The 13,125-nt window shown below is 43.7% G+C and overlaps 2 protein-coding genes across 5 annotated transcripts in view; both read left to right on the forward strand.

Moving 5' to 3' along the window:
• Nucleotides 1-3,255, forward strand: part of ATP13A3 (ATPase 13A3) — a 92,812-nt gene extending 89,557 nt beyond the window's left edge. For all 4 annotated transcript variants that reach the window (XM_059391261.1, XM_059391264.1, XM_059391263.1 and 1 more), the window contains one exon: nt 599-3,255. In XM_059391261.1, coding sequence (XP_059247244.1) covers nt 599-796 — 198 coding nt within the window. In that variant the 3' untranslated portion in view covers nt 797-3,255. The remainder of the gene's footprint in view (nt 1-598) is intronic.
• On the forward strand, nt 2,884-9,769 carry GP5 (glycoprotein V platelet). The gene is given in 7 exon segments (XM_059388337.1): nt 2,884-2,907; nt 7,656-7,994; nt 7,996-8,737; nt 8,740-9,099; nt 9,102-9,276; nt 9,278-9,368; nt 9,370-9,769. Coding segments are annotated over 7 exon segments (1,884 nt in total). The 3' UTR covers nt 9,523-9,769.
• Nucleotides 9,770-13,125: the final 3,356 nt, after the last annotated feature.

The raw sequence follows: 13,125 nt of genomic DNA on the forward strand, positions 1-13,125 counted from the left end.
AATTATAAAATGAAAAATGTTTTATATTGATGAAAATGTGTGAAAAGAAGTGATTGACAGTAAACACGATCTGAGTTCTTTTTGGCCGAACAATATTTTCATCATGCTTTATTTTTTTGAAAGATGACATTAATAGTAATAATATTTTTACACTGCTTTCTTCCAAAAATGGTCAGCTGGCTAAATTGCTAGGAGCAATGGTATAACCTGGGATAGAATATGAGGGTTTTCATATTAAATATTAAAAATGTCTCCTTTCTGAGTAGTTTAAACTTATTTTAACACATTTGATATTTTGTGTTAAAGAATCCAGATCTGCAAGTTATTTAGAAAATGTATCTGTACATAAGAGAATAGGTACATAAAACTAAGTAAAATGAAGTTGCATTGATAATTTTTAAAGTCTAATCTTAAAAAATATGTTCCTAAATAATTAAAAGCTGACTTTTTTTAACTTGGATTTTTTTTTCATTTATTTGTTGTACTCAGAAGTCTCTTATCTTTATGTCTTGATGTATTATGCTTTAAAAAAAAATTTTGTTAAAAACAAGCAGACCTTAATCTATTGGTATGTTCTTTTTTCCCATTATTTTCTTAGGAGTCAGTGGATCGGTGGGGGAAATGCTGCTTGTCCTGGGCCTTGCGCTGTAGAAAGAAGATACCAAAGGCAAAATACATGTATCTGGCTCAGGAGCTCTTGGTTGATCCAGAATGGCCACCAAAACCTCAAACAACAACAGAAGCTAAAGCTTTAGTTAAGGAGAATGGATCATGTCAAATCATCACCATAACATAGCAGTGCATCACTGTTGGTGGTATACTAGTAGCAGGAGAATGTAATTTTAGGACATTCTGATCCTCTGTATCAGAATGGCACCAATTCAATTTATGTCCCTTCTAATACAGTAGCTGAAAGAGAGCTTTTTTTTTTTCTTTTTTTAATAAATGGAACAAAACAAAAAGATTGGCCCATCAGTTAAATTAATAATCAGTCTATAAAGTCCTGTATCTTCATTGAGTAACTACATATTATATATACTTCTAGAATTTTCTTGTTGCCCTCAGTGATATTCTTTATATAGGGTACAGAAGAAAGTGGTATTTGGTAGGTTTTTAAATGTTAGATTCTGAGACTTGGTTTATCCATTTAAATTTATTTTCACAACCCCGTTATTAGAAAAAGTCCTCGTTTACATACCGGCCCTAAATTTGTGATTGGTAAATAAAATGGGTGTTAATTAGCCTTCAGTGAAAATAGGTAGAAAGCCCGTTTCATTTGATTCCAAAATTTCTTCCAAAGAATTCTGTATATACATACACCAGTTCCCTTTGATAGCCTAGAAGTTTTATGGTGTTGCTTATAGAACAACTCAGGTAATTTCCATTTATGGTTTTATATTTTCTGTACAAACTGCCTGGGTTTTATTATTCTAATCAGCAAGGTGCTTCACTGCCTTCTTCAGATGTCCCTCAAAGCTATTAAATGGATCTTGTGGTATGTCTGCTGTCACTAGTATAATTTACTTCACTTAAATGTTGTAGAACCATTTTCACTAGGAAAAAAAAATTTTTTTGGCGGTAGATACAAATCTGTCTAATATCTCTTCACATCTTTCCCCCCACCCTCAGGTTTTATATCATTTTAAATATTTCTATTTTCTTTTATGTTTCTAATTAACAGCATAGGATAATAATACATTGGGTTTTGTTTTGTTTTAGTTTTTGAGTTAGACTTCAACCTCCTAAAATTTTTAAGGGTTGGTACATGTCTCTTCTATGAATAATGAGGCTTAAAAATGAGCGAGTGGTTTTGAGTGACAGCTATTTTTTCAAAGCCGTACGAACTTGGTGCATTTGTTTTATACCATTAGGTGGCGCCAGAGGCCAGAGCTTACCTATTTAAGATTGGATGTTTACAAAGGATACTCTTTGGTTGTAAGAATTTCTGGGAGGAAGAAAAATTGAAATAAAGTTTAAGAATAGACATTCATCGAGCCAAAAGAAATGTGAAAAGTACTTTTCACCTTTCTCTTTTGTCTGGTTATGTTTAAATTTTAAACAAAATTAAAGTAACTTTAAAAATGCCTTTCTAGTTAAGATCCAGCAGTTTGGCAAAGCCCACAGTTATGATAGACAAGGAAACTGATATTGCTATAAAACGGACACTGAACTCTTAAAACTATGTGATGTTGTCCTATGTTCTTCCTTAACTGGTAGCAGGCTTGTGCTTTCCACTTCCAGCTGATCATTATTTTCCTGATAGATATTTACCAGTTTATCAAATGTTAGCCAGAACTATAGAACCACATGGTTCTCTTTTTTTATGCTGCAGAGACCTGAATGATGTTAGGTAACTATAGGAAAATGTAAGTTACACTCAGGATCACTGTTACTGCTATTGCCACTGATGATTCTTACAAAAATATAATCGAAGTTTTCCATCAAAAAGTAGAATAAGATATTAATACACATTAGATAAGAACAATTGTTCCATGAATGATTCTATGAAGCTATGCATCTTAGACCTCTTGAGCTGTGAATTAGCACTGTTTTCTATAGTTACTTATCCTCTTGATCATTTTCTAATTTCCACATTCATTTCAGTGTGTACAAGCATTATTCTTAAGTGATTTCCCAGAATTGTAAATTTTATTCTTTGATTTAAATACTGAGTCATATAATTAAAGTAATTGCTAAGTAGCAGCTTAAAAATCCAGTTATCGGTTTGTATTTAACATCTTAAAGCGCATGATCGTAAAGAGCTGTATTTTTTACACCCTTCTTTTTTTTAACATTTCGGTTTTATAAGGGTTTTGTATCTCATTTATCCATACTATTTTCAAAGGAATGAGGTTTTTAGGTAGGTGGAAGAGCATTTGTAGGATGTTGGATTTGAACATAGAGAAGGTGGGTTGTTCAAGTTGCAATTGATGGTTTCCAGAATGTTACTTGAAGAATGTCTGTGAATCTAGGTGTGGGTCCTACTCAGTGCCATCGACAGACTGAGTTCTCTCTCTGTAGGTCACCGTTACATAGTAATTTTGATTCTAAACTTCACATTAAATTATTTGAGTGTATACAGACCGAAATTTAAAAATCTGTACATATCTTATTTTGATGTATTAAAGATTAATAAATATTGCCGATTTAAATTTTATTTATGCACATACTTAAGGACAGAAATGTCCGGGAAAGTAATTGTTAAATAATGATATGTAACTTTTTAACTTTTTAAATAAATAACAAGATTTTTAATGTGTGTCTCCCTCAGGGTTGTTTAAAGTTTTTTTTCTCCCTCAAATATAAATAGTGGTAACTATATGTTTTGTATCTTCCAGCACCAACTGCTGTAAAGCAATGCTGCAAATAATGCTTGAATAAAAGCGGCTAAGCCAACAACAAAAGAAATACTTTTTATATTAGTTTTATAATTCTTACATTCGAGAGCTTTCCAAATTGCACTTGGCATTTAAACAGAACTGTTGCAGTCTTAACTGTATGTATTTTGTCTCCCGTGTTTGTGAAGATACTGCACAGTGTCAGAGGCATGGCAAATAACATATCAGTGTTTATGTATTCTGTTCCCCAAATGGCTATAGTACAATATCCAGAAAAGAGCAAAATTCAAGCTTTAGAAAACATTCTAAGATCGCACGCATGCAATTTTGACATATCTGAAAATAGGTTTTTGTATATTTATGGTGGGAGGTGGTTGGGAACTTTTGACAAAATGTGGGATGTTAATTTTTGTATAGTCTGTGGGCATTTACACATTTTTAATGTAATAAAATTTGGTAATTATGTGCACATTAAATTAATAAGATAGTTACTTCCTGTTATGATTTGTGAATTCCCTAAGACTTTGGATTTTTTTTAAGTAACTTTATATCAGAAATGATACTGCATCTTTATATTTTTTAAATTGTATTGCTGCTCAAGAATGGTACCCTGATGTCGAAAAGGCATACATTCATAAATGTACATTCACTGTAAATAACCTTATGAAATCTTTTTTTGGATTGAAGCTATTCAAAATAAAAATTTAAATGAATGAAATAATGTTTTTTTTTTCTGTCTCCTTATACATTTGTTCACCTTTTAGCCATACAAATACTGCCCTTTTGGATTTATTTTTCTACTTCATACTTGTGCATTTCCTTTTTTTAACTTTGTATTTTTGTGGGAATAAATACCACATCCCACATAGATACCACATCATGTGTGTGACCATCCCATGCAAACCCATTCATTAGATATAATGTAGAACCAGATGGTAAGTATAAGGAGGTCTGAGGGAGATTGTAAAATGTTAAGACTACAGGCTTATCTGTTAACAGTTGGGAAGGTCAAATGCAGAGCTAATGTCATGTAACGCATTGTAAGTTTGAAGTGTGGCAGTCATGGGTGCAAAACGAGCACTCCTAGGAAGGGAGAAACTGGAACTAACTGTTGGTCCTAGAAATCCCTGAGAAGGCATTGTGCCTGGCTGGGCGGTCTTTCTGGGTCTCAGGTCCTACAGGAGGCCTGCCTCCTGCTGTGGCCTATGTGGCTGGCCGTGGTGTGATTGATTGGGCGGTGTGGAGGTTTAGGGTCCCAGGTTCTTCCCATTCACTGTGTTTTGTGTAGCAGAAGTGGCAGGGCCGAGGTTCTGCATGTCTCTCTCTTCCCAGGGTGTCACTGCCAGGTGCTGTGTTTCAAGTATGTATTGCAGGGAAGGATGGAGTAGGAGGAGTTTGGATGAGACAGTTACTGTTCAGAGTTGGAGTTGTGATTGCGCTGTAAGTGCACAGAGATCCCTCCAGTGCACAGAGTCTCCCCTCACCGAGGAGAAAAGCGGGTCTCATTCAGGCAGACAGCTCTGCTTTGGACAGGCCAAACCACAGAGGCCGGGGTGACTTCTACAGAAGTTGCCTCTTAGCATAACGGATTTTTAACCTGTTACATGGGTCCAAAATTCAAAGGACATGAAAACACAGGAACCACCGACTTCAGTGTTTGAAATACTTCTCAGTACCTCATTCAATTTTTCAGCAAATGGATTCAACAATGTTCCTCTACTGACTGCAACTTCATACCCTTCTGGGCATTCAGAATGTTCTGCTTTTTTCAAAGAATAAACGTTTTCAAAGAATAAACGTCGGAGTGCTTTGGGGAAATGGGCCACAGAAGCTTACAAGAGCCTGACATGAAGTCTTACTCTGATTTAAAATCTACACAAATAGAACCATATGTGTATGCTCTGCTGCCCTTGTTTCGTCTGCATTTGCAGCTCAGATTCATTCTTTTTAAAGTCCACAAGCCATCCCAGTGCACAGATGTTTCATAACTTAGATGACTACTTCCCTGTTAGTGGCCACTTAGGATTTTTCTTTATTTTCCTACTACACACAGACCTGCAGTGTTTTTGTGCACAGTTACTTTTAAATAGGTTCCACACCTAACGGTTGAATTCCCGACCCTGAGATCAAGAGTGCTCTACTGACTGAATCCCCAGGTGCCCCATTTTGTGCGCAAATGTTAATGAGCTTAGACATAGGACGTATTTTTAGCAGTGGACCTGCTGGACAAAGGATATATGTATTTTTAATTTGGTTGATACTGCTAAATATTTTCCCCAAAGTTTTTTACAATGTATGATCCACCATTGTAGTATGAGAATGTCTGTTTCATCACACTTAAAATGCTGGATATTTTCAGGCTTTAAACAATAGAAGGTTCTATCAGTATGGTGTTGCTGCAGGGATTACCAAATAGCCCAGAAACAGACCCACACGTTCATAAGATATGGACTCATGACTGTACTGACATTGTAGCTCTGAAGGAAGGGGTTTAGTTATATATAAATGGGACTAGGACAGCTGGTTATGTTAATGGAAAAAAATAAACTTTGGATTCCACTCAAACACATCATACGCAAATATCAGTTTAATATGGATTAAGGACCTAAAAAGAAAGGACAAAACTATAAAACTCTAAGGTATTATAGGAGAACTTTCTTCTTCTTACTTGGGAAGAGAGGAGGACTTACTTTGATACAAAAAACATAAATCGTAATAGACTGATAACTATATTAAGATTTAGGTCCATCAAAAGACCTCTTGAAGTTGAAAAAGGCAAACCACAAACTAGCTGAAGATATTTGACAAAAAAATGACAAAAGGATTAGCATCCAGAATATATAGTTAAAAAAAACCATTTTGCATATAGGAAAATGGGCAAAAGAACCCAACATCTCTGAGAAAATGAAGCACAAGTAGGCATTAAAAATATGAAAAGATGCTCAAGCTCATGAAGTGGGGAAGAATGAAAACACCACACAGAGACAATGACATATGAATGGAAAAAATTAAATTGAAAAAATCAGTTCCAAGTATGGGCAGAGCTGTGAGGCACAGGAACTGTCATACACTGTAGGGGACATTACATATGGGTACTACTGTGGAAAGCAGCTGGACATTCCTAAGTTAAATTGAATATACGAACACCCTTCAACACTGTGGTGCCATTTTCAAACACACTGGAGAATGTTTTTGGCCTTACGATTCCTCAGAGTGGGAGAAGAGAACTGGAATAGAGAATTGGGGCAATGTGGTGGGGAAAGGAAGATTGGATGGAAGTGTGGCCCATCCAGGAGTATGGTTGCCACAGTGATCCAGCCGTGTCACTAAGCTGTCCTAGCATCACTGTCATAGTGTGCCATTTTATGGAGAAACCGCTCTCTCTTCTGCTCTTACTCAGGGTTGACAGGATTTAAATTACATATGGTTTCTTTTTCAGTTTGAAGCTTTCTGTCATTAAAACCAGAATCTTCCCTCTGAGATAGGGTCCTTCCCATGACTTTTATTCTGGTAAAGTCTTTATCCTCAGGATGCAAGGATACTTCCCTCTTCCTTTGGAAAGTGCTGCACCACAGGCAAAGCCCTGAGTCCTTCAGTTACTTTCCTGTACAGCACCATTTTAGGTAAGGCCAAGGTAACTGAGGGCTTGGATATGGGCATAAATTGTAAAATTTTGTACAAGAAATTATTTGCGTAAAATTACATTTGAGAAATGTTGTTTTGGCAGAATAGTATTATTGTATATATGTCACATGTAATTCAATGCCATGAGTTCATATTTTTTGTTAAGCATCTTAGAAATGATAGTTCCTTTTTGAGACACAGAAATACTGTTCTCAGATTCTAGCTCTGTGACTTGGATTAAGTTACTTACCCTTTCTGTGCCTTAGTTTCATCATCCTTTAACCCGGGATAAGAATAGGGTCTAGCTCATAGGGTTATTGTAAAGATTGAACGAATTAATGTAAATAAAACTCTGAGAATAATGAATGGCATAAAGTGCTAGGTATTCCCTGCTTTTCTCGCTGTGGCTAACTGAAGGTGTTCGCTATTTGAGGGTGTTACTATTTTTGTAGAATAGGTGCTGTGCACGTAGCACAACTGTGCAAGGAATCGGGTGGTGGTTGCTGTTGTTTTCCCAGACTTTGTGCTGTTACCGTCCTGACTTGGTTATAGCCACTGCTGAGTAAAGGCAGGAAGAGCAGGGTTCTCTTCACCGTGGGGCCTGCTCAGTGATGTCTGTGAGCCTCCATGTAAGAATGATTGTTTTCATTAGTTCTGTGGAAAGATTTTAAAGCACTGGCTTTTTCACTATAGCTGGAAAACGCTTTAATCTCGGGGCTTTCAACCGGGAGTAGAAAATCGGCAGAACCGAAGAATGGGACCTCTGGGGGTCAAGCGAATGTGTTTCTACCACCCAGGAACATCTGCCCTCCTGGGAAAAGAGGGCTACTTAGTTGTGTCTGGGTCACATTCAAAGTTAGTGACAGTCGGGGCGAAAGACTCCTGCCTCTGCACGGTTCCAAGGCTCGAACCCGAGCGCCAGCCCTTGCGTGTCGCCTGCAGACGTCCCGCCGTCGCCTTTGCAGACATGCTGAGGAGCGCCAGCTGTGCGCGGCGCTGGGCCCCCCGCGCGCCCAGCCGTTCCCCTGTCCCCACCCCGGCCTGCAAGTGCGTGTTGCGGGACACCGTGCAGTGCTCCGGGAGCCCCGTGGCCCGCCCCGCCTTGCTTGGCCTGCCCGCCAACCTCACGCATATCCTGCTCTTCCGAATGGGCCCTGGCACCTTGCGGAACGACAGCTTTGGCAGCATGACGGTCATGCAGCGCGTGATACTGACCGACAGCCCCATGGCCTCCACCGCCCCTGGCGCCTTCCACGACCTGATCAAACTTAAAACCCTGCGGCTGTCGCGCAACGGGATCACGCACCTGCCGACCACGCTGGTGGACAAGGTAGTGCTGCTGGCGCAGCTGTTTCTGGACCGCAACGAACTGAAGGACATCGATCAGAACATGTTTGGGAAACTGGTTGACCTGCCTGAGCTCTTCCTGAACCCAAACCAGCTCGCTGTCCTTCCCGCTCGCCTCCTCAGCCGTCTGGGGAACCTGAGACTGCGGGACGTGTCGGCAAACAATCCGCCCCACCTGCCCCGGGGAATGCTCGCGGCGCAGGCCAGGCGGGAGAAGCTCGCGCTCCACTCGAACCGGCTGGAGGCTCTGGGAACCGGGCTGCTGAGCCCCCTGCGCGCCCCGAAGGAGCTGCCGTTGCACGGGAATCACCTCCGCTCCATCGCCCCCGGAGCCCTCGACACGCTCTGGAACCTTAGCTCCCTGACGCTTTCCAGAAACCGCCTGGAGTTTCTGCCCCCTACCTCCCACCCCCCGTCCACCGCGCTCTTCTTCATTCGCGTGATTTGCCCTTCCTGACCCTGTTCGAGAACCCGCTGGCAGAGCTGCCGGAGGTGCTCTTCAGGGAGCTGGCCGGCTTGCGGGAGCTGTGGCTGAACAGCACGCGGCTGCGCACCCTGCCCGCCGCGGCCCTGCGCCCTCTGAGCGGCCTGCGCGCCTTCGGGGTGACGGTGAGCCCGCGCCTCCGCGCGCTGCCCGAGGACGCCCTCCGGCGGCTGGCGGCGCCGCGGGAGCTCGCGCTGCACCCCAACCGCCTGGCCGCGCTCCCCCGCGCCCTGCTGCGCGGCCTCGACCCGCTGCGCCGCGAGTCGCTGCGCCGCCACCGGCTGCGCGCCCGGCCACGCGCGCTCTTCGGCTCGAGCGGTTCGAGCTCGAGCACAGCCAGCTGGAGACCCTGCCCGTTGACGCGTTCGCGGATCTGCCCCGGCTGGCGGAAATCTGGCTCGGCCACCATCCCTGGCGCTGCGACTGCAGCCTGCCCCCGCGATGCCGCGGCCCCGGACCTCGCGCCAGCCTGCCGCTCTGGGCGCAACGACCCGGAGTGCCGGGACCCCCGCGGCCCGCCTCCCTGCCCTGCTCCAGCCGCCACCCGGCCGGCCTTGGCGCCCGCCGGCTCGGAGCCCGGGGGTCTGGGCGCAGCTGGGGGCCCGGGGTCCACGCCCAGACCACAGCCTGTTCTGGGGGCTTTATTTTCTGCTTTTAGCTACCCAGGCCGTCATAACGGGGATCATCGTGTTTGCTGTGGTTAAACTCGGCCGGCTCTTTCGAAGATGATCAGAGAGAGAGAGAGTCAAAGGGGAAACCTTGCACCTAATTAAAACGGGGCCAGAGTGTTGGCAGAGGTGGCTCTGGGGGAGAATACTGCCGGGCTGCTGCTGTCTTCCTCTCTCTTCTCCCTCCCGTCTGCTTCCCTCCCTCACCCCTTCCCACCTCCTGCTGTCCCTCCTCCTCCCTCCACCCCGCAGAAGGAGTCTTTACAAGTTGGGTGCGTTCGCTTGGCCTTTGTGTACCCTTATGCGCTGTGCCCCAGGGGCCTCGGAGTGGAGTGAGTGAGTGAGTGAGTGAGTGTGTGTGTGTGTGTGTTTTTTTTTTTTTTTTTTTTTTTTCCTCCAGGTGGAGGAAGGGTGCAGATGAGCCAGCCAACCCCAGGCCGGGGCGGTCTGGTAAATGTTAATGAAATGAATCAATAAAATGAACTTGTGCGATCCCAGGGACGGTGGCTTTTCCTGGGGGACAGGGTGGATCCTTCTCTTTACTCTAGAAAAGCAGAACTCTTCAGGTGCCTTCCCTTGTCTTATGTTTTTCTCGCTTTATGTATCTCTGAACTGTGGGCTACTGGGGAGAGTCCTGGCTGGCTTTCCTTCCTGTAGCGCCTGTTTTCAGAGGAGGCCTACTGAGGTGCAGAGCCCAAAGCCTCTCAGCACCCAGGGACGGAAGTGGGGGGAGGGGGAAGTCGCTGGGAGGCCTAAGCCTCGAGGGGGTTGGACCCGCAGAGTAACTGTGTGTGCCTGCCAAGGAGAGCTCTGTCGGCATGTGTGCGTGCTCTATAAGTTTCTCCTAGCTTCCCCTGTGGGTGAAGTGTGTCATTGTGACACTGAGTTGGTTTCCATTTCCTGGAACTAAATGCCACCTCATTTCAAAGCATTTATGGAGCACCTCTCATGGGCCGGGTGTTCATGAATGTGATGATAAGCTTGGTTTCCGGTTTATTATGGTAGCATCACGTTCTCGTTTAGTCTCCCAGCTGAGAGTTATAAAGCCTTTGTTGCTTAATTGTGTGTCTGTGCTTGTGAGAAGCACTGGTTTAAACATGGGCTGGAGAGTGGACAGCCATGGTGTCAAATCCCAGCCCCACCACTTATTAACTGCACAGGGCTTTGGGCCAGACCCCTGAATTCTCCAAGCTTTGGTGTCCTCGTCCCTGGAGAGGGACAAAGAGGACCTGCCCTCACAGAGCTTTTGTGAGAGTTCAGGGCAATAAATCATGTGCTGACTCCACCTAGTGCCCTGCATACAGTCAATGCTCAATAAATGTTAGCTCTTATTAAAGAGCAAGCAATTATTCCTGCTGTCATGATTGCAAAAGGAGAGTTCTGAGTTGACTTTTTCTCTGTGCATGGGAAGGTGAGAGCAGACTTTCTCAAATGGGAGATCACATTAAATCAGCTTGTCTTCTCCTGTGGTTGGTCTCAGACCTGTGTGGTTGGGATCTGTGTGCTCATGGTCCAGAGCAAGGGGTCCTCTGAACACCAGTCGGATACAGAGCAGGAAGAGCTGGGTTCCTGGCATTTCCACGTGGACTTCTTCCAGGCCAAGTGGGTAAAGCCTTCCCTGAGGCCCAGGCAGCCTCAAGTGTTCCCTGCTGTGTACTCACCTCTCAGGTTTCTAAGCATCTTCCTCCCTGCCAGGTGGTCCACTCACCCTTCACCCTGGAGCCTGGAGTCTGTGTTGATGTGCCCCCTGCACTGTGGGCTCCTGGGCCCTACCTTGTCCTGTTTATTTCTACCTTTCAAGACTTACCTACAGCATAAAACCCAGGATTTTCTTTTTTTATTATTATTAACATGTAATGTATTATTAGCCCCAGGGGTACAGGTCTGTGAATCGCCAGGTTTACACTTCACAGCACTCACCATAGCACATACCCTCCCCAATGTCCATAACCCAACCCCCCTCTCCCTCTTCCTCCCCACCCCCAACCCTCAGTTTGTTTTGTGAGAAAACCCAGACTTTTTGATGAATGTGGACTCTAGTCCTAACCATTGTATTCCTGGGCAAGCTACCTAGCTCTCAAAGCCTGTTTCCTTACCAGGAGAGCGAGGAGGACGCAGGTCCATACTGTTGTCTCTAGGATGAAATGAGATAACCCAAGCCACGTGGTGAAGTCAGTGGCTGAGGGGGAGCATAGGTGGCTCAACAGACATTGGCCGTTACGTTGATTAGCTCTCAGAACACAGTGTCCTGACATGCCTCAGTGCCTTTGCATTTGCTCATGCACTCAGTAGCTTTCTGTGGAGCACCTCCTCTGTACCAGGCCCAGCTCTAAGTGCAGAGACAGAGCAAAGCATAGAACAAGTACACCCTTCAGTGGGCCTTACCTTTTGGTGCCCCTTCCAACTAACACATCTCCCAGAAACTCCTGGCCATTCTCTTCAAACACTTGGAAAATTATGGGGTAACAGCTATGGATACCTCAACCCGCTTAATAAAATGCTACTATATTTGCTTCAGTTATTTTTTTAACATGAAGTGTGACAAAGTTGAAAGCCCCTGCCTATCTCTTCTCTGTGCATACTCCTCTGTAGGGAGCTGCTTAATAAATGTGGCATTCCACATTCCTAGTGGTGCTTTTAGACTTCTTTTTTTTAAATTTATTTGTCAGAGAGAGACAGAGAGACAGCACAAGCAGGCAGAGGCAGAGGGAGAAGCAGGCTCCCCATTGAGCAGGGAGCCCAATGCAGGACTCGATCCCAAGACCCTGGGATCATGACCTGAGCCAAAGGCAGCCGCTTAACCAACTGGGCCACCCTGCTGTCCCTGCTTTTAGACTCTTAACTACATAGGTCTACCACCATGAATAGGCTGAAATAATGCTTTGCCAGTTTTTAAATTTTCTATAAATGATGGGACTCTTCATTTAGCATTCTTCAGACTTTTCCCTGGGGAAAAGGGAAAAGTTTATTTATTCTCTACTTTCAAAGTGGGATTCGAACTCACGACTGTGAGATCAAGACCCATATACTCTTCCGACAGCCAGCTGGGCACCCCCGCACATGCTTTTTGAGATCTATCCTTGTGAAGCATTTGGCTCTAGTTCATTTTATTTTATTTATTTATTTATTTTAAAGATTTTATTTATTTATTTGACAGACAGAGATCAGAAGTAGGCAGAGAGGCAGGCAGAGCGAGAGGAGGAAGCAGGCTCCCTGCTGAGCAGAGAGCCAGATGTGGGGCTCGATCCCAGGACCCTGGGATCATGACCTGAGCCGAAGGCAGAGGCTTTAACCCACTGAGCCACCCAGGTGCCCCTCTAGTTCATTTTAATAGCTGCATAATATTCTATTGGATGAATTTTCCACGGCTCATCTGTTCTCTTATTGATGGACATGGATTTCCATTTCTTTTCTTTTTATTCCCCATTATTCCACATCCTCCTCCACTCTCGATGGCATTATAATTTTGAATTTTTGTCAATCTGATAGGTATGAAATTGTATCTCATTGCTTAATCTTAACATTTCCCTGATAACTGTTGAAGTTGAATTTATTTTTAAATGTTTGCATGTTTATTACACTTATTTTTAAATGTTTAAACTTATAATTAAATGTTTAGATTCCTTCTTCTGAAAATTATCTCTCTGTATACACTGACCCATTT

Source organism: Mustela nigripes, chromosome 2 (genome assembly GCF_022355385.1).
Source record: "Mustela nigripes isolate SB6536 chromosome 2, MUSNIG.SB6536, whole genome shotgun sequence".
Classification (NCBI taxonomy): Eukaryota; Metazoa; Chordata; class Mammalia; order Carnivora; family Mustelidae; genus Mustela; species Mustela nigripes.